Genomic DNA, 24,570 nt, shown 5'->3' with positions numbered 1-24,570 from the left:
ATTAGGTGACAAATATTCAGATTGTGTACATCTGTATCTGTATCTTTGAGTCATGGAGAGGAGGAGGACAAGAAAGGAAGTATGGCAATAACATTCTCAATATTCACTGTCTTACTATTCAAATAATCTTACTAAAACACATAGCTTAGAATAAAAATCAGAATATTAGAGCTGAAAGGACACTCAGAAATTTTTCCCCAAATCTAGTTCTTTTCTTCTTCTTTTGTTCTTTTACAAATGAATGAGCTGAAGTGAAGATAGGTCATATACTCCTTACATTGTTGCAAAATATACAAATTATTCAATTGCTAGTTCAGGACTCTTCCATTTGGACATGTTAAACAAAATGATCAGAGCCAACGTACTCAGGTGCATGAAGAAACTGTGCCTGTGGTAAAGAAAAATGTCTCATATGATGTCAGATGAAAGCAAATGTAACCTAGCCCAGGGCTAGCAAAATTTAGGGAGCCCCAGAGTTGAACCTTTTTCTTTTTCTAAGAGAACTATAAGGCTAGGCACAGTGGCTCACACTTGTAATCCCAGTACTTTAGGAGGCTGAGGTAGGCGGATCACAAGCTTGAGACCAGCCTGGCCAATATAGTGAAACCCCGTCTCTACTAAAAATACAAAAATTAGCTGGACGTGGTGGTGCATGCCTATAGTCCCAGCTACTCAGGGCTGAGGCAGGAAAATTGCTTGAACTTGGGAGGCAGAGGTTGTGGTGAGCCGAGATCATGCCACTGCACTCCAGCCTGGGCAACAGTGTGAGACTCCATCATCTCCAAAAAAAAAAAAAAAAGAACTGTAAAAAAATTCAAACAATACAGACAGCTAAAAAGATAAAAGCAAAAATCCTCTGAAATTATAGCAACCAAAGCCATTGATTATCAGTATATTAGAATGCATCTTTCTAGACCTTTCACGTGTGTTCTCTTTCTCCTTCTCTCTCCATATGTATATTTATATGTATATATATTTGCAGTTATATTTGCATATATGGAAAATGTATATGTTGAAACATATGGCAACATATAAACTGAATTTTTTTTCACCTGATATGTTTGGGAATTGTTCATTTTTAGCGATTATACACATATTATTTGAAGAGATGTTAAAAACCTTCTTCATGAATCCTTCAGTGGGTAGACAAGACACGAACGCCCACTCTATTCCATATACATATATACCCCCTTAAAATATCTGGAATAATTTATCTGATTCATTAAAAAAAGACAATATTAGTACCTCATAAGAGACCATGTTACTTTTTCTTAATAGTTTTGGCTCTTTGTCTTGTAGGATATGAATGAAGTCTCCAACTTTGTTGATGGCTCGGTCTCAGGATGTTCTGCAAACAACCTAAATTATCCCCCATTCATTCCCAGTAAGTCTTGGTGGTCAGCAGATTAAAGTAGAAATATGTATTTCATATTTTAAATTCACAAGGACAGATCTGAAAAATCTGGCAAGGGTGTTTGTTCATATGTGTGCACAGAAAAAGAAGAATGTGGGGAATATAAGGAAAGCTAGGAAGGAAAATAAAAACACTATGCTTTCCTAAAAGAGGCACAAATTCAAAAGGGGCTGACTAGTACTTCTACTTATAGTCAAAGCTATTTCTAGGTAAAGAGCTAGAGAAGATATGGTGTAGAGGCCAGAGGCTAGTGATAAGTTTATGTTGTTCTCAGATATGCACCCACAGACCAGGGTTTACCAGAGAGACACCAGATAACCAACCTTCGTCTTCAGGTTAGGGTTATGTCTGACATGTCCACAGAGTGAAGAACTGAGCCACAGGATGAGAAGACAGAACTCATGACCTTGGAGGTCGAAGTCAGTGAACATGGTGATATCTAGCTTTGACTGAACTTTGGACAACACTATCTCTTAGGGTGTGGCCTTGGAATTATAGCATTGGCCATAGTTTGAAGAATGCTAGAGGTTCAAGGTCAGATTATATCTTGACTGATAAAGGAAAAAACTGCTAGTTTGATAATTTATGAAGGCTTCAGTCTGGTGGAAAGAGAGGAAATTGGGGCAGGTAGGTTAGAATCAAATGCTGAGGGACTTGGATGAGAGGCTAAACAGTTCATATTTTATTCTTTTGGTAATAGAAACTACTTATCTTTTAATAAGAGAGAAGCATAGTTGTCAGATGGTAATGTGGATCTCAACCAGAGTGGTGTAGTGGGAGGAGCAGAGACGAATGGATGAATACAAGGGAGATTGGAAATCATTCTCTACAATATATTAACTGGGGAGAGAAGGAATCAGAAGTTAATTTACATTTCATTCAATATCTCTATTCTTGGACCACTTAACTTAGCTCAGTTTGAAGAATTCAGATTGAACCTCAGGTCTGACTGAATATTCTTGCTTTGATGTGTCTGCCTCTAATCATATGAGAGCTCGGGTGGGAGGATGTATGGGGGTCAGAAGAATTCATTTATCTATCAGAGAAACTACTCCAAATGGATAGTGTTCTAAGAGTAAGGGAACAGTGTGACTGTTTACAGGATGTCTGCAAAAGTGCCTCCCCAGGGGGCTGTCATTTCGGTTTGTGTGATAGTCAAGGAGCAGGAAGTGTGCAACTTAGGCTCTCACTGATTGATCCCTCTTTTGTTTTAGGAATCCTAGATGGGTGCCTGTTCTGCAAGACTCTCTGTATGGATGCAGTGCAGCACTGGGGCAAGCAGTATGATGTTCATAATCTGTATGGCTACTCCATGGCAGTTGCCACAGCAGAGTAAGAACACTATGGCTAGGACCTGCTAATTATTGAATATAAAGAATATATGTGTGTGTGTGTGTGTGTGTGCGCGCGCGCGTGCGTGTGTTTGTGTTTTTAATTCTTGTAGATTACGGGGTTAATGAATAAAATTTCTTAATACAAAACAAAGCAAAATAAAACATATTTAGTGGTGCAGAATGCTCACAGCAGGGACTCTAATTCTACTGAAAGGGAGCTGGAAGAGAAGAATGGGTTATTTGTTTGGTATTGTTGCTGTATCCCTGTGCTGAGATAAGCAAAGATCCCTCACTGACTCCTTAAATCTCTCTCCCTTTCTAGAGCTGCCAAGACTGTGTTCCCTAATAAGAGAAGCTTCATTCTGACCCGTTCTACCTTTGCGGGGTCTGGCAAGTTTGCAGCACATTGGTTAGGAGACAACACAGCCACCTGGGATGACCTTCGATGGTCCATCCCTGGCATGCTTGAGTTCAACCTTTTTGGTATCCCAATGGTGAGTTGCTACCTCAAGCTCTCCTACGAACCTGAATTCCCAGAAAGCTTCATTTTAGAAAGTTTTCGAGCCACAAAACTCCCCTCTCCTGCCTACCATGGCTGGAGATTTAATGTCTTGAGAATGTGTGCTTCATCTATATCAACAGGGCTTTAATACCATGACATTCTTTCCTGTACTACTGTAGGAAGATAGAAGGTGCAACTTTGATATTTGCTGGAATATATCTTTTTATTAAAGTATAACATACTTTATGCAGGAAAGTGTATGTATCCTTAAGAATACAGCTGATGAATTTCACCAACTGAACACATCTGTGTATCTAGTACCAAGATAGTACCAAGAACTGTAACATTGCCAGCACCCTAGGCGCTTTGGCATTTTTAAGTTAAATCCAACATATTTATGAATTGAGCTCCTAGAATGTCCAAGGTCTTGAGCAGAGTAGACATGGTGAGAGGGAAGGAAAGCGTAAATATAGTAAAGATGCACCTTCTCTTTGCCCAGAGGGTTTACAGTTTAGTAAGAGGAGACATATGTGTAAATAAATAATTATGACAAACTAGGATAAAAAGACCAACAGGGACATGTGAGTTAAATGTTATAGGAGGTCCCAAAAAAGGGATTCATCTGACAAAATTATGAAGGACAAAAGGAATCAAGGCAGGGAGTCAAGAGACACTTCATGGAAAAGATAACATTTGAAATAGAGTATTTTTCATCTGACTAATGAGAGGAGAAGTTCATTTTAATACTGAGAAATAAAGGTGAGCAAAAACAGTATAAGGGGGATTATTCGATGTATCTATAAGGATTGGTGTGTGGGACTGGAATGAGAAATGATGCTAAAAATGTGGGTTTGAACCAGGTTTTAAAGAGCTAGAAGGATGAACAGCAAGGAAGTACTGGAGATTTTTTAATAGGTGAATGACATGGTCAGAGTTAGGCTTTAGAAAAGTAATGCTGATAGTGGTGAGGTCAAAATAATATCAACAGGATTACTAGGTACTATGCATCCAAAAGCTCTTGTACGTAAAGTGTACGACTTTAATTATCTCACTCATTTACTAAATACCTGTGTAGTTATTTAGTACTAACTAACAAAATGAGAAAAGTGAGGCACAGAAGGGTTGAGTAACTTACTCAAAGTCATCCAGCATTCAAGAGTGAACACAGGCTGTGACTCAATTCTGACCACCCTCCTAGCCTTCTAAGTCAGAGGTTTAAGCAAGGTTCAGTTGGGAGGTCCCTGGTGGAAAGCAAAGAAGAGTGGCAGAAGGAAGTGAGGTATACCTGTTGTCTGTGTGTCCTTCCAGGTGGGTGCTGACATATGCGGCTTTGCCTTGGACACCCCTGAGGAGCTCTGTAGGCGGTGGATGCAGCTGGGTGCATTTTATCCATTTTCTAGGAATCACAATGACCAAGGCTACAAGGTAAGGGTCCTAGGAAACAGAGTCAGAATACATTTGGTGTACATTAGGACTAGATCTGTTTACATCCTCACCAAGAATCTGCTGAGCCAACCTGTTACCTGGTCTTCACTTACACTAATTTGCACCATCATGTGCAGTTAACCAGAACATGTGCTGTATCATGAAAATGCCCAGCTGCCTCAGCCTGTTATTTGCTGCTGCATTCAAGGAAATGGCGAGTCTGTAAAGGTCTTTAGTCAAATTTCTGTACACTTTATCTACATCGCTTACTTTTAAATAAGAAGCAAACAAGGAAATACTTCAAAATTATTTAAATTGCAGTCTCCCAAAAAAGGAGTCTTAAAGAGTGAGGGAGGCAGGATGAATAGAAACCCTAAGGAGAGACACTTACTTGGTACTGCTCAGAAGTGAGGTTTGCAACCTAGGCCCCTGTCATTCAGGAGGGAAATTCCTGGTTGAATGAGGTCTGGAATTCTGCAGATACTTCTGCCATCCTGCAGCCAAACCACAACTGCAAACTCCTATTTCCTTGCAGGACCAGGATCCTGCCTCCTTTGGAGCTGACTCCCTGCTGCTGAATTCCTCCAGGCACTACCTTAACATCCGCTATACTCTATTGCCCTACCTGTACACCCTCTTCTTCCGTGCTCACAGCCGAGGGGACACGGTGGCCAGGCCCCTTTTGCATGAGTAAGTTCACCTAACCTCCTCAAATTTTATTAATGTATCTGGAATGACACTGACTATATCATCAAATATCAGAGTGAAAATTGAAAGAATTCAGGCAGTTATTCAGATCTATCTATATATCTATCATCTATCTCAATTAATCTATCACTCTAACTGGAATACCTAGTTGGTATTTGTAAGCCTCACCTGTTCCCTTTTGGTGAGAGAATTAGACTAAAAGTCATGGGACTTCCGGTCTTTTCTTTGTTATGCCACTCACTAACTATATCGTGGACAAATCATATTTTTCTTAGTTTCTTTAGTCTTAATTTAAAGGATTTGAAATCTTGTCTGTGATGGTCTCTTCCCTAATGCACTAGAATGCCAGAAGTATGTTCAAGCTGTAGGAATGAGCCTATAATATAAATACAAATGAGGAAAGGATTTGTAGAATTTCAGAATTCTTATTTCTCAGGCAATGAACATCTCTAACTTAATTCTAAAACAGGGCACTTAAAGGCATTTTCTTGTCAAAGTACAGTCAACTCCCTTATGTGGGTGACATATCAGGCCCTCAGGCACATGTCAAGCTATTATATATTCATTATTTTGGGAAGTTTTTTCTGCTCATGAAATTTCTTGTCAAAATGCAGATATCCTGAAAGAGAAAAAAGTAAAATATTAAATTACCTGGTATTTTGGATAACCAAATCCAGTTTCTTGATACTCAGCTGAAGTTCTGAAATGTATTAATTATTTAACTTATTTTTTTATTTTAAATTTTTGTGGGTCCATAGTAGGTGCATATATTTATGGGGTATATGAGATGTTTTGATACAGGTATGCAATGTGAAATATTAACATTATGGGAATGGTGTATCCATCCCCTTGAGCATTTATCCTTTGAGTTACAAACAATCCAATTACATTCTTTAAGTTACTTTTAAATGTACAATTAACTTATTATTTACTATAGTCACCTTATTGTGCTATCAAATAGTAGATTTTATTCATTCTTTAGATTTTTTTGTACCTGTTAACCATCTTCACTTCCCTCCTGCCCCCCACTACCCTTCCCAGCCTCTGGTAACCATCCTTCCACTCTGTGTCATGAGTTCTTGGTTTTTAGATCACACAAATAGGTGAGAACATGTGATGTTTGTCTTTATATGCCTGGCTTATTTCGTATAACATAATGATCTCCAGTTCCATTCATGTTGATGCAAATGTCTGGATCTGAGATAACTTACTTTTTTTTTTTTTTTTTTTTTAAAAAGAGGGATATGGAAAATAGAATTACAGCCTGGGACCTGCCTAGCATAGATACTGGAATGGAAACATCTGTTCATCCTGAGGGAAGAATAGGAGATGTGGGCTGGGGAAGGTGAACCTGTCTAGGAGTGCATAGGGGATTGAGTAGGTGTCGCAGAATAATTTGGGAGGTTTGCCCAGGCTGCCAGCCTGCATGCTTTCAACAGGTTGTGAGTAGAGCTACAATAAATCTCATTGGCAGTGACCCAAATCTCAGTGAACTGTCTCTTTTGTCACTAGGTTCTATGGGGACAACAACACTTGGGATGTGCACCAACAGTTCTTATGGGGGCCTGGCCTCCTCATCACTCCAGTTCTGGATGAAGTAAGTGTTCCCACAGAGATACACTAGGGATCTCTGCTTCTGTTCCTGCTGCCCTGCAAACTCCTCTCTCCTTGTTCGAAACTCATTTCCGACATCTCTGACGGAGTCAGCCTCAAAGAGAGTATGCTAGGTTTTGAGAAGGTAGACATCTGTTAATTACATATTTTCTGTTCTAGAATTTTTTTTTCTTGATCAAGTTTCCAACCAGTTTAGAATCATTTACTGGAAACTCTATATTACAAGTTAGGCTAGGTTAGGTTGTTCTTGCATTGCTGTAAATTCCCGACACAGTAATTTACAAAGAAAAGAGATTTAATGTCTCACGGTTCCACAAGCTTTATAAGAAGCATGATCTGAGCAGCTTCTAGGGAGGCCTCAGGAAGCTTACAATCATGGAGGAAGGCAAAGGGGAGCAGGGATGTCACATAGCAAAAGCAGGAACGAGACAGAGAGTCAGGAGAGGTGACACACTCTTTTTTTTTTCTTTTTTTTTGAGATGGAGTCTCACTTTGTTGCCCAGGCTGGAATGCAGTGGCACAATCCCAGCTCACTGCAACCTCTGCCTCTTAGGTTCTTGCAATTCTTCTGCCTCAACCTCCCTAGTAGCTGGGATTACAGGCGCCCCCACCATGCCAACTAATTTTGTATCTTTTGTAGAGGTGGGGTTTCACCATGTTAGCCAGGCTGGTCTCAAACTGCCGACCTCAGGGCATCTGCCTGCCTTGGCCTCCAAAGTGCTGGGATTACAGGCATGAGCCACCACGCCTGGCCGCCACACACTTTTAAACAACCAAATCTTACGAGAATTCACTCACTCTCACGAGGACAGAACCAAGGGAATGGTGCAAACTGTTCATAAGAAATCCTCCCTCGTGATCCAGTCACCTCCCTCTGGGCCCCACCTCCAACACTGGGGATTACATTTCAACGTGAGATTTGGACAGAGACATACATCCAAACTATATCAGGAGTGGTCCTATTTGTTGTCGGATTCTCATAGCAGATCCTGACTTGCTCCGTGACCTAGAAGCAGGATGGAGCAGTGACCCAGCACTCACTCTAAAGTCAGGCTGACCAGGATGTGGTTGTTTTTTCTGCCACTTTGAGCCTGTGTGATCTGGGGTGATTATTGTGCTGGCTTCTCATCTGTAGAGGTGTAACAATAATAATAATAATAGTACCCATCATTTGGGAATGTTGGGAAAATTAAATGAGGTAATCATGTAAAGCTGGAATGTTTGTCACCATACATGTTTTATTATTATTATTATTTCTAATGTGGTTACATTTGGGATTTCTCTCTGAGTTGCCAAGTTATAGCTTCTATTATTTGTATTAGAGGAGAGGCAGAAGAAAGGATTAATAACAGAGAAAGGAAAGGGCATTCCCACCCTCTCTGTATATGATTAAGAAGTTCCCTAGAGAATAAAATGAAATCTGTTTTATTTCCCTCAGGGGACACTATATTGTTTTAATTTCAGGGTGTGGAGAAAGTGATGACATATTTGCCTGATGCTGTCTGGTATGACTATGAGACTGTAAGTAGCTTTGACTTTTCTTCTACTACTTAAGACTGCAGCATAGACAAGCTATCTCTCTGGAGAGAGAGAAATCCATCTACAGACTGAGGAGTATTTTTGTAGTGTTTTCTGTAATTTCATAGCAGAACCTGGATATAAAATTAACCTAAAGCCCTAACATCAGTCATGATGAAATGTGAAAAAATACCTTCATATACTTTATTCTACAATAAGTTAGAGACTGACATAGTATCTCTTTTTTTGTTTGTTTGTTTGAGATAGAGTTTCGCTCTTTTTGCCCAGGCTGAAGTGCAATGGTGCAATCTCGACTCACCGCAACCTCTGCCTCCCCGGTTCAAGCAATTCTCCTGCCTCAGCCTCCCGAGTAGCTGGGACTACAGGCATGCACCACCAAGCCAGACTAATTTTGTATTTTTAGTAGAGACAGGGTTTCTCCATGTTGGTCAGGCTGGTCTCGAACTCTTGACCTCAGGTGATCTGCCCGCCTTGGCCTCCCAAAATGCTGGGATTACAGGCATGAGCCACTGCACCCAGCCCATAGTATCTCTTAAATGAATATTGGAGGAACTGATGTACAATGTGAGCTTCATCAGGAATCACATTACTTGTTTAGAACTATTGGTTTATGTAACATATAGCAAATAGCCTCAGCACGGCGTAAATGTTCTCTCAAACCTCCAACTGATGGCAGAACATGTCGTTCCTGATTTTTTTTCTTCTCTTGTTTGATCGCCTGGCTAGACAGTAATTCAGCTAATTGGAAAGGGAAGAGAGAGCTGTGGATCACTTGGCATGTAGATAATCAGTGAAGGATAATGTACTGTCATGCCAATGTGTTTGATTTATCTGCATGCATCAGGGGGGCCAAGTGAGATGGAGGAAGCAAAAAGTCGAGATGGAACTTCCTGGAGACAAAATTGGACTTCACCTTCGAGGAGGCTACATCTTCCCCACACAGCAGCCAAATACAACCACTCTGGCCAGGTATAGCATGGCTGGAGTGTCCTTTAAGGAGGATGCTGACAAAACCAGTCATTTCTGTTCCCATGTGTTGACCAAGCACCAGGATGCTGAAACACCATGTGGAGTTTGGGGAGGAAGGGTATTGGGGTATGTGTGAAGGAGGAGGAGTGGGGTGTCCTCAACATCCGTTCTTGAATTTCTCTCAACCTCTGTTCAAGAAGCTGTTGATTTAGAGCTGTATCCAGATGGATTTTGAAAGACTGTAGTTTATTTACTTTCTTAAACCCTTTGAATTTCTTTTTGAAACACGCTAACAGCCAGGTGATCAGCCTCCTCGGTTTGCCCAGGACTGTTGCAGTTTTAGCACCAAAAGTCTCCCCTCTTGGGATGCTTCTCAATTCTGGGCAAACCACATCAGTTGATCCCTCTGTCTGCATTGGCCACGTAGCCTATCCATGTTTCTCTGCTCTTGACTCACTCTTTCTTATTTCTAGAGGGCCAGGATTCACTTTCCACTCTCCTAGAAATCTCAGCTTCCTATTTCTTTTCTCCCGCTAAGATTTCTTTCTTGTGATTCAAAATTTGATTCAAAAATTACCTCCTGCAAGCCTCAAATCTCCATGTCACTGAATTTTCCTTTATACTCAATTGATTCCAACATTCTAAATTCCATCTGTACTGAAGAGGTGCACATTTATATCTTCATGCCTTTGAGCGTATTAGCCTATTTGTCTTTAATAGACTAGGAGTTCTTTGGAAGCCAGACACCTGTCTTTTCTTTTGAACCTCTCTTATTGCTTTAATTTTCCAAATTGTAGACTTTTTATGATACTAATGGAAAATATTCCTAAATCCAATACTATTTGGCTTCCTTTTTATAATTGTTCACCTTCAAGCTGCTCTGCACACTAATACCAAATTTATTTTTTCCAAAATGAAAATCTCAACTGGTTCCTCCCAGGCTTGAAGTCCAAACTCTTTCAATAATAGGGTATTCAAAACCAGTCAAAACCTGGTTCCACGTTACCTTGACAACTCTATCTCCTGCCACACCTTCATGTACGTACAGACCAGCCATTCCAAAAAACTTGCTATTTCCCAAACATACCTATGTATTTTACTGCATTTGAGCTTTTGCACTTTTTCTTTCCGACATTCTTTGCCTGGTACAGTCTTAATGATCCAAATCGAACTTACATTTTATCAGCAGGAAATCTTTCTTTAATCTTCCAGCAGAGGAAGCACCGCCACTTCCAAGTTTCTAGTCATTTTTCATATATATGTATTTATTTATCAGGCAGATTATATATATTTATATATATATTTGCTCCTTAGATGATTTTCTCTTTCTTCTTTAATACTATTAGCATTTCAATCATAGTTGTATATTCTGTGCTTGAAAATTATATTATCTGAAGTGTTTGGGTAAATCTAAGTCTATTGTTAGTTGTCTTTGCTGACTTACTTTTATGTTGACTTATTACCTTGTGTGCTTGGTGATCTTTTGTTTTTAAGCTGTGATACCTTATAAATGTGCATCTCATTCCTCCAGAGATGATTTACCTTCTTCTCTGTTTGCAAGCAAGGAATTACTTCCAACTGGCATCATGTTAGTTTCCTTCAAGGATCCAGGAAACTGGGAGGTTGCCTAGAGGAGTGACAGAGTGAGGAGAGATTCCAAATGAAAATATCTGTCTCCCTCCCCTTCTTCCTCTATGTCCATCTATTTTACCATGTCTTTGAGGAATGTTTTGTGTTTCCTATTCTAAATTATAAAGTAGATAATTAGAATGATTTGTTTTTCTTTTAAAACAAAGTAATAACCAATAATCAGATAAGTTACCATTTAATAGATGGATCTTATTGTATGTTATTGTTTTCTGAGTATGAAAACAACCTACTCCTTAGGCAGGCGAAAACGTATCTTCCTCACAGTACTGGACACTTCTCCCGAGGGCATCATTGCTAAAGTGATCTGAATGAACCAGTTATTGCCTAAGATTTCTTTCTTTTCTCATACTCTGTGTTCTAAATAGTAGTTGCAGAAGCAGCTTTCATTTGCACGATTTCAGTGACACTGGTGCTTGAATTCTTGCCTCCAACATAGATGTTATTGCTATTGTTTGGGGTATTTCTATCTCCTGTGACACCATTGATATTAAAGATAGATGCGCCTGTCAATTTTGTGTTTGCACCTGAAGAAAACAGAACCATCTGCTGCTAGTAACTTTTCCAATTTGAAATTTGATGGAAACATCCTCACTTGGTTGGCAAAATTCTCTGACTCCTGTCTTTGTCTCATAAATCTTGTTTCCCACAGTCGAAAGAACCCTCTTGGTCTTATCATTGCCCTAGATGAGAACAAAGAAGCGAAAGGAGAACTTTTCTGGGATGATGGGGAAACGAAGGGTGAGCACTGTTATGATAATGTTGCATTTTTAAAGCCTGCACCTGTGACTTATGGTCCTTCACTCCTGCTAGTCATTCAGCTTTGGGAGAAATCTCACCAGACACAGTAGCAAGAGTCACTTAGGTATTTTGTTTCTGGTTGCATGGTTCAGAGGTAGCGGTAGATGAACTACAAAAGAAAGAAAAATTCATTTCTATTTGTGACAATTCTCCCATTGGCCATGATATCTATAATACGCTCTCATTTTATTGTCAATGGGTGCTCAGAAGAGATGGTTTCAAGACTGTTCCTGTAAGTCAATGTTAATATCTTCCTTTCCAAATTCTTATAAGCAAATGTTGATGATGTAAAAATCATAGACCTGCCATAGAGGCAGTGAGAATATACTGTTCTAGTGTGTGCTCATCTAGCCATACTTTTTAGCCTATTCATGGCTTCAGTACACTAACAATACCTGTGCTTCAAGTTTAGGAAATAGACTCCCTTGAGACATATGCCTGGAAAGTCCTTGGAAGGGAACCTTTGCAATGTTCCTGTAGGAAAGAGAAGGAAAAACAATGACTTGGCCTTGGAGACTCTTGTCCATCTAATACAATCTGTAGATTTAAAAATTTATTTACTTATTTAATTGTAAAATATTTATTTGGAAAATAAAGATGAAATTTATTCAAAGTGAACAAAGCGAGGATTTAATATATATAGTCATAGTATAATGATTACCACAGCTATTTTAATGAACACATCCATCACCACCCATACTGTAGACTGGATCCCCAGAACATATTCATCTAATAACTAAAGCTTTGTACCCTTGACCATCATTTCCTGATTTTCCCCACCCTCAGCCTCTAAGAACCACTGTTATACTGTCTGCTTCTATGAGTTCAACTTTTTTAGATCCCACATATAAGTGAGACCATGCAGTATTTGACTTTCTGTCTCTGGCTTATTTCACTTAGTACAATGTCCTCCACATCCATCCATGCTGTTGCAAATGGCCGAATTTTCTTTCTTTTTTCTTCATGGCTGAATAATACTTTGTTGTATATATGTATCATAATTTCTTTATTCATCCATTGATGGACACAGGTTGTTTTCATATCTTGGCTACTGTGAAAAATAAAATTAAAAACTTAAATATAAGGGCTGAAATTGTAAAGTTTCTAAAAGAAATCAGGAAAAAACCTCCTTGACATTTTAGTCTTGGCAATGACTTTTTGAATATGATACCAAAAGCAAAGGCAAAAATACCAAAAAAAAAAAAAACAAGCATGACTACATCAAACCAAAAGACTTCTGCATAGCAAAATAAACAATCAACAAAGTGAAAAGGCAAACTACAGAGTGAATAATAGTGTTTGCAAAGCACCTATCTGAGAAGAGATTAACATAAAAAATATATAAGGAACTCATGCAACTCAGTAGCAAAAGATCAAGTGACCCAACTAAAAACAGGGTGAAGGAAATGAGCAGATACTTTTCCAAGGACGACATTCAAGTGGCTAAATGGTATGAGGAAAGATGCTCAATGTCAGTGAATGACAGAAAATTGCAAACCAAAAATCACAGTGAGATATCACCTCACACCTGTTAGCATGGAAATTATAAAAAAAGACGAGAGAAAAGTGCTGGTGAGGATGTGGAGAAAATGGATTTTTTGTAGATTGTTGGTGGGAATGTAAATTGGTACAACCATTATAGAAAATAATACGGAAGTTCTTCAAAAAATTAAAAATAGAACTTCCTTACAGTCCATGAAATCCCACTTCTGTGTTTATATCCAGAGGACACAGAATCAGTATCTTTAAGAGATATACTCACTTCCATGTTTATTACAGCATTATTCACAACATCTGAGATACAGAAACAGTCTAAGTGTACATTGATGAATGAATGAATAAAGAATTGTGATACACATATAAAATGTGATATTATTTATTCATAAGGAAAAGGAAATACTGCCATTTGTGACATCAAGATGTAGCTGAAAGGAGTGGCAGGGTGAAATTTTTTCTGTAGTGGGCAGACCAGAATCTGACTTGTCTTTCTCTCGCTTTCAGATACTGTGGCAAATAAAGTGTATCTTTTTTGTGAGTTTTCTGTCACTCAAGTGAGTAGCATGTTTTTATGAATCTTAGGTGTGGGCTTTTGTCTGGCCATTAGCTCATCTGTGCTTATGTACATGTGTGATTATATTTGTAACTTTATATGCATTATTGGCTATAGGTGAACACATTTGTATGTATGAATTCATGGATGTTTTCAAAAGGAGGCATTAATATAGCAGCTAGTAATTCTAAATACAGTTTTTAAATATCTATGTGTTTTCATGATTTTTTAAAATTAGAGGATTATTAAAATAATGTTTTACTTATGAGAACACAGTAGTAGAGAAAGCAGAGAAGAATGCAGGGCAATTGGGGGATATCAGGTCTGGAATGAAATGTTGGAGTGACTTGAGAATCTGTGTATTACAGGCATATCTTTGTGCATACTTAGACTTACTTGTTTTGCAGAACCGCTTGGAGGTGAATATTTCACAATCAACCTACAAGGACCCCAATAATTTAGCATTTAATGAGATTAAAATTCTTGGGACACAGGAACCTAACAATGTTACAGTGAAACACAATGGTGTCCCAAGTCAGACTTCTCCTACAGTCACTTATGATTCCAACCTGAAGGTAAAAACCATTTTGTTGAGATGGTGTATTAAGAATTCTCCATAGCATCATGGCGTTCCTTCTTGCCAAGGTTGCATGGGTTACTGAAGGACCAGAGCACCTTTGAGTCTTGTTTTGGGGAAGTTAGAGGGCTGGGAAAAAAAGTAAGGTACTCAGAGCTAGAATGAGTTGGGTGTTTTCCTTCTTATTCCCTTCTCTGCCTCTCAGTGTTCTGCTCTCTCTAACTGGTTTCACTTCCTTTTCCCAAAAATAGAATAATAATTATGATAAGATGCAAGAAAAGCAAAGTTAGGAAAGTGTGGAACAGCCTTACATTATTGAACTGTTTATTTTGTATGACTAGCATAGATAAGATTCAATTTTCAAAAATGACTAGTTTGGATAGGAAACTTGTGGTCAGATTTTGGAGGGTCTTAGGTACCAACTTGATTTAATTCTTAAAGGGTCTCATATTGATCTTTGAATGAAGGCTGTGCTGCTGTTTGTGAGCATTGTTGGGAGTGGGAGTGGGGGGTGGAGACTAGTAGAACAGGGAATAACAAGATGGTTTAGACTGGTAGGAGACTGGGAGAAGGATGATAATCTTTAGATTGTGATTTTAGAGTGTGATTTTATTACTCCAGACAAGTGATAACTTTAAATTGAGAAGTGTTGTTTAAAGATGTGTCAGTGATAAATAGGAAAATGTTAAATATTTGAATTAATGGGACTCAAAGAAGGTTTCAGATTTGGAGACTTTGGGCTCAGAGAAATGAGGAGCCTGGGATGTTAGAAATGGAAAAAAATGTAATGTTTTTTTTTTAACTTATCAATTTTGCTGTTGTTAAAATTGAAACCCAAAGAAATGAAATAGAATACCCAATTTACCCTTATGTGATTATTATGCATTGTATGCCTGAATCAAAATATTTCATATACCCCATAAATATATATATACCTACTATACACCCATTAAAATTAAAAAATAAAAAAAAGAAATTATTTGTTCAACGTTCTACAGAAACGTGGGTCTGATAACCAGGTCATATGATTCTTCTTGCTGTGTTCGTTCTACCACTCCAGACTAATGGGGGATACTGGTTTTGGGGTTGAAGATCAAGAGTATCAACTCACTTTGGGATGACACCATATGTCATGCTACAGAGGAAGTGCAAAAGAGAGCCTTCCTCACAGGATACAGAGGGCTAAGAGGAGTCAGGGTAGAAAAGAATAAGGAATGATCATGACAGGTTCTATTTGACCTAACTATTTTCATTATGCTGTGTATAAGATTCTGCTAGAGTGGAGATGTTTGCCCTGTTGCTGCTAAATAGATTCCCACACTGTAAAGTTCCCTTCTTGTAAGCTAAAGTCATGTGTTGCTTGGATGTTTGAAAGTCTGGTCTAATTTCTTTTTTTTTTTTGCTTAAAATAAAAGTCTCAGATCTTGCAAGACCTTTCTCCTAAAGATGAATTTCCTTGTGATTCCCACATTCCTACAGGTTGCCATTATCACAGACATCAATCTTGTCCTGGGAGAAGCATACACAGTGGAGTGGGACATAAAAATAAGGGACGAAGAAAAAATAGACTGTTACCCTGATGAGAATGGTGCTTCTGCAGAAAACTGTGCTGCCCGTGGCTGCATCTGGGAGGTAACCTTGCTGATGGGGTTCATGCACATGAAAATCTCCACACTAATCTGTAGTTTCATAAGCATAGCACTGTTACTTACATAATTACTTAAAATGCATACAAAGAAAGGACTTCCAAAGGGACCTGCTCTGAATGTGACAAGTAGGTGGAGACGTGTGTAAGACTTGTTTTAAAAAAATATTTTGCTTGGAGACCAGGAATTTAAATTTATGCTATTGCCAAATTGTATGTGATAGGGTGGCTTTATTGCCCTATAAAATGACTTTTGTGATGCTGTTTAGGTTAGAGAACTTTAAGACCACATGCTGTGCTGATCTATGACTTTGGCCTTACTTTTCAGGCATCCAATTCTTCTGGAGTCCCGTTTTGCTATTTTGTCAACGATCTATATTCTGTCAGTGATGTTCAATATAATTCACATGGGGCCACAGCTGACATCTCCTTAAAGTCTTCTGTTTATGCCACTGCCTTCCCTTCCACACCCGTGAACCCCCTTCGCCTGGATGTAACTTACCATGAGAATGACATGCTGCAGTTCAAGGTAAACACAGTATATGAATCTGGGACTAATTAGACCCTTTTCAGTTCTATTACCTTTTGCTGGCCAAGGTCACAGAACCCTAAAATAAATTAATCATGTTGCAATACACTAGACTATTATCCAAAAAGCACTGAGAAATCATTGAGGGAACAATGAGACCTGCCCTAATTTTTGTTTGGAAAAGATTACTGTGGCTACTGTTAGGAAAATGGTTGGGAGAGCCAGCGTGCGTATGGAGAGACAAGTTGGGAGGCTACCAGTTGAGTAGGTCAGATAAGGGATTTGGTTTGGACTAGACACTGGAACGAAGGTGGAGAACAGTGGACCTGTGTGAGGTTGAGAAAGTTGGGTTACAGGATCTGGTGCTTGATTGCAAGCAGGTGACAGGGAGAGGGAAGCATCAAGATTGATGACTGTGTTGTAGCTTGCATCTTAATATGGATGGTGCTGACATCAACCAGAATGGGAATACGGAAAAGGGTTGTGCTTGATCAATGTAAGATGATGTGTTCAGTTTGGGTTACTGAGTTTGAGATATCTGTAAAGTAGAAACAATGTGCATGGATTTCATTCCTTTCCAGGATTTAATTACATTTAAGGATTAGAGATGGGCTAGCTGTTATGTCTATTTCTCTGTTAAACTAAGCTTCTCAAGGACAGGAATGTGCCCTTTCCTCTTTGTGCTTCTGAAGTGTGAGACAGAGCCTGGCAGACAGTTAGCACTGGAATGTTATTGAGTCAGTGAAAGTGATCAGGACATTGTCGCATGGCCTGAAAGTTTCTTTACAATCTGACATCAGCCCGAATTCTGAGTTCTTGTACATTTTCTAATGCAGGGATGACACTATTGTATATTTCTATCCTCATCATGGCACTAGTATGTTGTAGGCACCTAATGGGTTTGAAGTGAATGAACTTCCTTGGGGTTCTAGCCTTAACCATTGCCTACTCTACCTCTTGAGCATAGAGTAGCTCTTTCCAAAACATTTGCCTCTTTCTGGCCCACTTTAACACTCTCTGTGTTTGTGGTTGTTATTCTTCACCAGAATGACTTGATCTCCTTTCTTTTTTTGGTTCATGACTGCCAAGCTTCTAAGACTCAGGCTGTATTTCTCCCATGACACCTTCTCTGTCTCCCAGAAACAATGTTAGGCATTACCTTCTCTAGAATCTCGTAGCACTTCTACATAGCCCTTCCTTAGCACACATCACCCAGGTGTCGTGCGCTGATCTCTTTCACTTCTCATTAGCATGTGAATTTTGTAAAACCATAATATTGCAGTATTCACCTCATATCCCTGTTGTCTAGTAGTGTCAGGCAGGGATGTAGCAGGTACTCATGAATCAGTTTAGATACCACTTTCAGCAAGAACATTATGATCACTTTAATCAAATAGATTTTATTTTGGGGAGACAGGTTTTTTTTTTCAATTCAGAAAAGTTTTCAAGTATTTATATATACTTATATACCCACACAGAGTAACAAGTAACATATTCTTAAATACTACACTGATTCCGGAATGATTTTCCAAGTTAGGACCAGTGTCCCATTGAGTACATTATGGTAACAGAGGCCTTACTAATGAGATATGACAGACTCAGAGAAAAATGTTAAGTCTGAAATTGTTATTTGACATATTAATTACATCTCAGGTGTCATGAGCTTAAAGAAGACAGAAACATAGCATCTGAACTTTTTGTCCAAAAATAAAAAATGTTCTGCTAAGGGTATAGGTTTCAAGAGTACTATATTTGCCTAACATCTATTTCATCTGGCCTAGATTTATGATCCCAATAACAATCGGTATGAAGTCCCAGTCCCTCTGAACATACCCAGGGTTCCATCCAGCAGCCCTGAGGGTCAACTCTATGATGTCCTCATTAAGAAGAATCCATTTGGGATTGAAATTCGCCGGAAGAGTACGGGCACTATAATGTGAGTGGCTTCTAGTGTGACTTACAGTTGGTGGCTACCTGTACATTCACTGCCAGGTCCATTGTCTTTGAAGGTGTCCTGTTTCAAAGCATCACATTGTCCACTTTCAGATCCATGAATGAGTTGTTTCCTTGAGACCTGTTCTTATGGGAGATCTTTATCATTCTGGATATAATTACTGAGGCAGTTGAGTGTGCCTGAGGATTCATCCAACAGATATTTATGGGGTGCCTTCTCTAGGTTAGGGGCTGCTCCTTATAGACAGCTGAGGTTTCTTTTCTCATGACAAAAACATAAGTAAATAACAAAGGTAATTTAAGTTACAGTGTAGAAAGCAGGTTGGGAGAATGATAACTACTGTGTAGGTGAAAGAGCAGGGTAATTGAGAGTTATGATGTGGTTACTGCTTCTGATATTGTAATCAGAGTAGATCTTGCTGAGAGGGTGACATTGTAATAGGACCTGGATGAGAAGGAGCCACCCATATAAGACAGGGAGAAGGGAAAGAGCCCCTTTAGACAGAGGGACTAGGAGTGGATAGGCCATGAGATGAGCATGCTGTCATTGTAAGGAATAGAAGAAGTCTTGTGTGGATGGAGCAGTGGACAAGTAAGCAGGTGAGTGCTGGGAGATGAAGCTGTGATGCAAGGTAGTTTTCAGATCAGGGTCAGCCTGGAAGACTTCATAAGATGTTTTCAGGTGAAAACATGGAAGAAGTGCAAACAGGGGAGGACATGAGGTGAGATCCTTGTAGGAATATCACTTTGAGTGCTATGAACGAAATGCACTGAGGGGTGCAAGAGTGGAAGGCGGTGTTGGTGTGGAGTGGTCACAGCTGAGATTGTGAGGAGTGCCTGGATTTGTATCGTGGAGAACCACTGAAAGGAGGCAATGATAGAGGGAAACAGAAGAATGAAGAATAACTTCTGGGCTTTTAGTGAGGATATCTATAATATTTTAATCAAATTGAGTTTATATTTTGTTTTGGAGATGAAACAAGTTTTGGGTAGGAATCAAGCATTCTGCTGTCCTTGAAAAGTCAGCTGCTGGAAGCAGAGAGAAAAGCCCATTTTCTTTTTCAAATCTGCCTTTTTGTGTTGCAGTTGGGACTCTCAGCTACTTGGCTTCACCTTCAATGACATGTTTATCCGCATCTCCACCCGCCTTCCCTCCAAGTACCTCTATGGCTTTGGGGAAACTGAGCACAGGTCCTACAGGAGAGACTTGAATTGGCACACGTGGGGGATGTTCTCCCGAGACCAGCCCCCAGGGGTAAGGACAGAGCGTTTGGGTTCTGTGTCTCTGCTTCTCTCCACCTCCACTGTGCATGCTTTGGGCTTCATCTTCCCAAACTCCACTTGGTCGTCACATTCCGCTTTTAGACGAGTGGGCCAATTCTCAGGCTCCTTTGTTTCCCGTGTTTAATTTATTTCCTGGAGAAAACGAGACCCATCTTAGCAAGCACATTTTGGTTGAGTTTCTTTCTCAGGCATAATGTCTTTTAAACTGCTACTGCTTCTCCCCATGACTCCTCAGTATAAGAAGAATTCCTATGGTGTCCACCCCTACTACATGGGGCTGGAGGAGGATGGCAGTGCCCATGGAGTGCTCCTGCTGAACAGCAATGCCATGGGTAAGGCCATCTGGCACTTTTCTTATTTTGGGGGGTAAAAGTCATTCTTGAGTCAATTTAGAATGTGTTTGGCCTAACAGATTTTTGAAGTGAAAATTTTCATTTTATGGGCATTGTTTTTTATTTTTTGTGTGTTTAGCCTTTCTGTTTATTTCAGTCTAATGTCATGTGATAAGAAGATTTAACACAACTTTCATTTTGGCAAACATTACAGAAGAAGGGATAGTAACACCAAGTGGGTCCCAAATATCTTGGAGCTGGAAGCCAGTTACATAATTTGAATGAGGATACAACTATGGGTCAGAGAAGTTAGTCTGGGGGTATAAGAGGGTATGGTTTGTTGAAAAATTACCTATCAGATACTGTGCTCACTATCTGCGTGATGGGATCCCTACCCCAAACTTTAGCATCGTGCAGTATTCCCATGTAACAAACCTGCACGTGTATCTCCATATCTAAAATAAAAGTTGAAATGTAAGAATAATAAATGTAGAAGTAGAAAAACAAATATAAAGTACACCAAAGGGAAACGAACCCAGGAATGGGACCTGTAGACTTCCACTTAACTTCTTCAGTTCTGTGTGCGTATGATGAAAAATGCCCACTCTTACTACTCTATGATAGGGAGGGTGCAGGAAGATGGAGAAGGTGGATCTTTCAGGTACAATTCCTAACCTGGAAGGTTTCCAGCTGTGTTAGCATTTTTCTTCATTTTCAGATGTGACATTCCAGCCCCTGCCTGCCTTGACATATCGTACCACAGGGGGAGTTCTGGACTTTTATGTGTTCTTGGGGCCAACTCCAGAGCTTGTCACCCAGCAGTACACTGAGGTAGGGGGAAATCCAATTGTTTATCAAGTACTTATATAGCACAGTCTGTGTACCAGAGCCCTCATTCATTCATATAACTCTCAGATGACAACTGGTCTTTCTTGGAGAGAGATTATAGAATAAGGAAAAATAGATACATTCTAATGACCATTAAATTGATAGCCTCTGTAAGCACTGCAGAATAGCAGAAGTAACAGTGGTACTAGTAGTGGTGATGGTAGCCACAGTAGTGTGGCAGTAGTAATTGTGGTTATGGTGGTGGTGATGGTAATGATGGCAGTATGGGGTGATGGTGGTGATAGTGATGTGAGAATGGTAATAGTGATGGTGGCAGTAGTGGTAGTGGTGGTGATGGTGAGTATATTGGAGGGTGGTGATGCATGGTGGCGGTCAAGGTGATGGGTGTGTTGTTGTGATGGAGATAGTGGTGGTGATGGTGATGATGGTGGGAGTGATGATGGTTGGTGTTAGTGGTAGTGGTGATGATGGTAGTGGTGGTTATGGTGGTGGTAGTGTTGGTGACTGGGTTGGTGTGAAGGGTGTGGTATTGGTGGTAGTGTTTGTGATGATAGTGGTGATGGTTGGGGTGGTGATGGTTGGTGTTTATGGTAGTGATGGTGATGATGATGGTAGTGGTGGTGACTATGGGTTGGTGTGAGGAGTGTGGTGTTGGTTGTAGTATTTGTGATGATAGTGGTGATGGTGGGGATGGTGGTGGGGGTGGAAGTGGGGTGGTGGTGATGATAGTGAAGGGTGATGATAATGGTAATGACGGTGGGGGTGTATGATGGTAGTACTGGTGGTGATGGTGGAAATCGTGATGATGGTGGTGGTGACCAAGGTGGTGGTGGCAGCAGTAGCAAATGCTATGTACTACCTACTGTACATCACTGATTGATTACTTGCTGAATATTAGAACAATTCATCCATAATAACTCATTCAGTCCCCATAAAAGCACTATGAGGCAGATACTATTATTTTCCCTTATTTACAGATGAAGAAACTGAAGCACTAAAATGTTACTGAACCTTTGCCTAAGGTCACACAACTAGCAGGACTGGAGCCTATATGCTAAGCCAGGCATTTTACCTCAGATTTTGAGCTTCTTAATCAGTTACCTACAGTGACTTTAGAAATGGAGTAAAATCAGCTTTTCCAGAATTTTAAAGAAGGAGCTCAAGTCTAGCAGAAAGCTTTCTCCAAGAATCCCAGTGGCCCTATATCCTGTCAGATTTGATCTGGATTTGAATTTGTTAGTTGTCTAGCTTGGGGCATGGAAAAATATTCTTATTACTTCATGAAAAACTTCAATCTGGTGTCTCTGTTCTGAGGACTAATGTTTCCTGTCTATTTTCTAGTTGATTGGCCGGCCCGTGATGGTTCCTTACTGGTCTTTGGGCTTCCAGCTGTGTCGCTATGGATACGAGAATGACTCTGAGATTGCCAGCTTGTATGATGAGATGGTGGCCGCCCAGATCCCTTATGTACGTTCTCAGTCATGGCTCTGGAGTTTCAAAACTAACCCAGTGCCTCTGTGTCTGTGTTCATTTGTCTAATGTTTGTGGGATTCTATAAAGACATAATATTCTTTTTCAGACGATATCACAGTTAGCCTCACCCCAGCATGATAATACAGGTAAGGGCCTTTGTTTCCATCTTCTAGAGATGGTAGCTCAAGACTCACTGTGATTTGCCAAAGGAAGGGGACATAGGCTGGCCCTAGGCTCTTTCTGCCACCTCACACTTCCTTCCATTTCTTTCCTATGACTTCCAAACATTTAGTCAAAATGTAAAGGAAATGAACTTTATCCTTCACTGGAAGATGGGAGGGGACCCAGTCATCAAAGAATTGATCCCATGAACCATCTCATATCTAATTGTATTCTACTTTTCTGTTGTTTACAATAGTTCCATTAGTGGTACATAGTGTTTCCATTAGTGAATAGTGAAATGCAATGTTTCATTCTCCAGAATAGCGTTGTGTCTGATTACCCTCAAGATTGGGTATTCCAAAGCTACTATATATTGTTGCTTTGTTTTGTTTCGCAGTAGATTTGCCATCCAGGTTGTATTAGCCCTGGGTAGCTAACAGAATTTTTTCTAAACATGAACCACTGATACCAGGGGCAGCCTCTTGGAGGAGGTCATCACAATCACGCCTGATAGTGGCAGTTTACAAAGCACTTTCCAATCCTTGTTATTTTATTTATCCTCAGACTAGCCATGCTAGAGAAGCATTCTCATCCTATTTGGTGCAGATTTAGATTTTTTTCCATTTTATCACTGAACATTTACAAAATAAGTGAATTTCCCAGAAGCTACACCTAACACATGGCAGAGCTGGGATTTGAAAGCATCAACAAGAAGCTGTCTGAAACTCCACCACGGGCAGTGGAGGGTTGCTCCTCTATAAAGCTTGGGTTTGTACAACAGCAGCCACTCAGCTTCCCGTGTCCTCCCGCAGGACGTGCAGTACTCAGACATCGACTACATGGAGCGGCAGCTGGACTTCACCCTCAGCCCCAAGTTTGCTGGGTTTCCAGCTCTGATCAATCGCATGAAGGCTGACGGGATGCGGGTCATCCTCATTCTGGTTAGTCCTGATGTGAATGTGTGCAGTCTGTTTGGGAGCAGGTATGGGCTTTGGTGGAGAAAGCTTTGTTTCCATGTTACAAGTAGATAAATTGAAGTTCAAGGAGAAACGTGTATTTCCCAGGACTCACAGAAACTCTACAGTTCAGGTAGAAGCTAGGGAGTTCCCTGGAGGAGTTCTCCTTTATTCTGTTTCTCTCATTCTCTGGCTTTGGTTTTCCCAACTGACTTATGCTTTGATTTCAGGATCCAGCCATTTCTGGCAATGAGACACAGCCCTATCCTGCCTTCACTCGGGGCATAGAGGATGACGTCTTCATCAAATACCCAAATGATGGAGACATTGTCTGGGGAAAGGTATAATCTGAGTGATAATCCGCTGATCCCTAGCCTGAGGGTGGGTCACTGTTAGTGAGTCACATGCCTACGTATGTCATTTTTGGCTTTTTCTATTTGGGCTCTGAGGTCAGAAGCTCTCATTTTCTCAATCAATATTTGTTGATACAGTTAATGACTTTTAAAGTCATGTGATGCATTATGGAATTCACTTTTCTTTTATATCAATCTTACATGATGATCAAAGTATTATTGCTGCTAGGGACATGGTTTATATAATAATTTCTTAGGAAATACTGTGTAAGGGAACTGTCTAGTGCGTTGCTGCTGAACGTGTTTCTCTCCACAGGTCTGGCCTGATTTTCCTGATGTTGTTGTGAATGAGTCTCTAGACTGGGACAGTCAAGTGGAGGTAAAAGGGTCTTTGCAGATTTGGGTGGAGTCCAGGTTTCTAGGAAGGGGCAGCCGTAGCTGCGATTCTGGACAT

At 40.0% G+C, this 24,570-nt stretch overlaps 1 protein-coding gene across 1 annotated transcript in view; it reads left to right on the top strand.

Annotated features, from left to right (window-relative positions):
* MGAM (maltase-glucoamylase) overlaps positions 1-24,570 on the top strand; it is a 253,259-nt gene that overhangs the window by 176,959 nt on the left and 51,730 nt on the right. The window contains exons 16-36 of the mRNA XM_064372824.1: positions 1,300-1,384; positions 2,629-2,746; positions 3,071-3,242; positions 4,559-4,675; positions 5,211-5,365; positions 6,896-6,980; positions 8,462-8,518; positions 9,381-9,505; positions 11,805-11,893; positions 13,955-14,004; positions 14,411-14,578; positions 16,060-16,212; positions 16,554-16,754; positions 18,536-18,690; positions 19,794-19,962; positions 20,227-20,323; positions 21,042-21,154; positions 22,514-22,639; positions 23,620-23,748; positions 23,994-24,104; positions 24,433-24,495. Of these exons, the coding sequence (XP_064228894.1) occupies positions 1,300-1,384; positions 2,629-2,746; positions 3,071-3,242; positions 4,559-4,675; positions 5,211-5,365; positions 6,896-6,980; positions 8,462-8,518; positions 9,381-9,505; positions 11,805-11,893; positions 13,955-14,004; positions 14,411-14,578; positions 16,060-16,212; positions 16,554-16,754; positions 18,536-18,690; positions 19,794-19,962; positions 20,227-20,323; positions 21,042-21,154; positions 22,514-22,639; positions 23,620-23,748; positions 23,994-24,104; positions 24,433-24,495 (2,538 nt within the window). The remainder of the gene's footprint in view (positions 1-1,299; positions 1,385-2,628; positions 2,747-3,070; positions 3,243-4,558; positions 4,676-5,210; positions 5,366-6,895; positions 6,981-8,461; positions 8,519-9,380; positions 9,506-11,804; positions 11,894-13,954; positions 14,005-14,410; positions 14,579-16,059; positions 16,213-16,553; positions 16,755-18,535; positions 18,691-19,793; positions 19,963-20,226; positions 20,324-21,041; positions 21,155-22,513; positions 22,640-23,619; positions 23,749-23,993; positions 24,105-24,432; positions 24,496-24,570) is intronic.

The sequence above is a fragment of the Aotus nancymaae genome, unplaced genomic scaffold, assembly GCF_030222135.1.
Source record: "Aotus nancymaae isolate 86718 unplaced genomic scaffold, 86718_ANA_hifiasm-v0.15.2.pri h1tg000002l, whole genome shotgun sequence".
Classification (NCBI taxonomy): Eukaryota; Metazoa; Chordata; class Mammalia; order Primates; family Aotidae; genus Aotus; species Aotus nancymaae.
The sequence above is the reverse complement of the archived record's forward strand: the minus strand, read 5'-3'. Positions and strand labels throughout refer to the sequence as shown.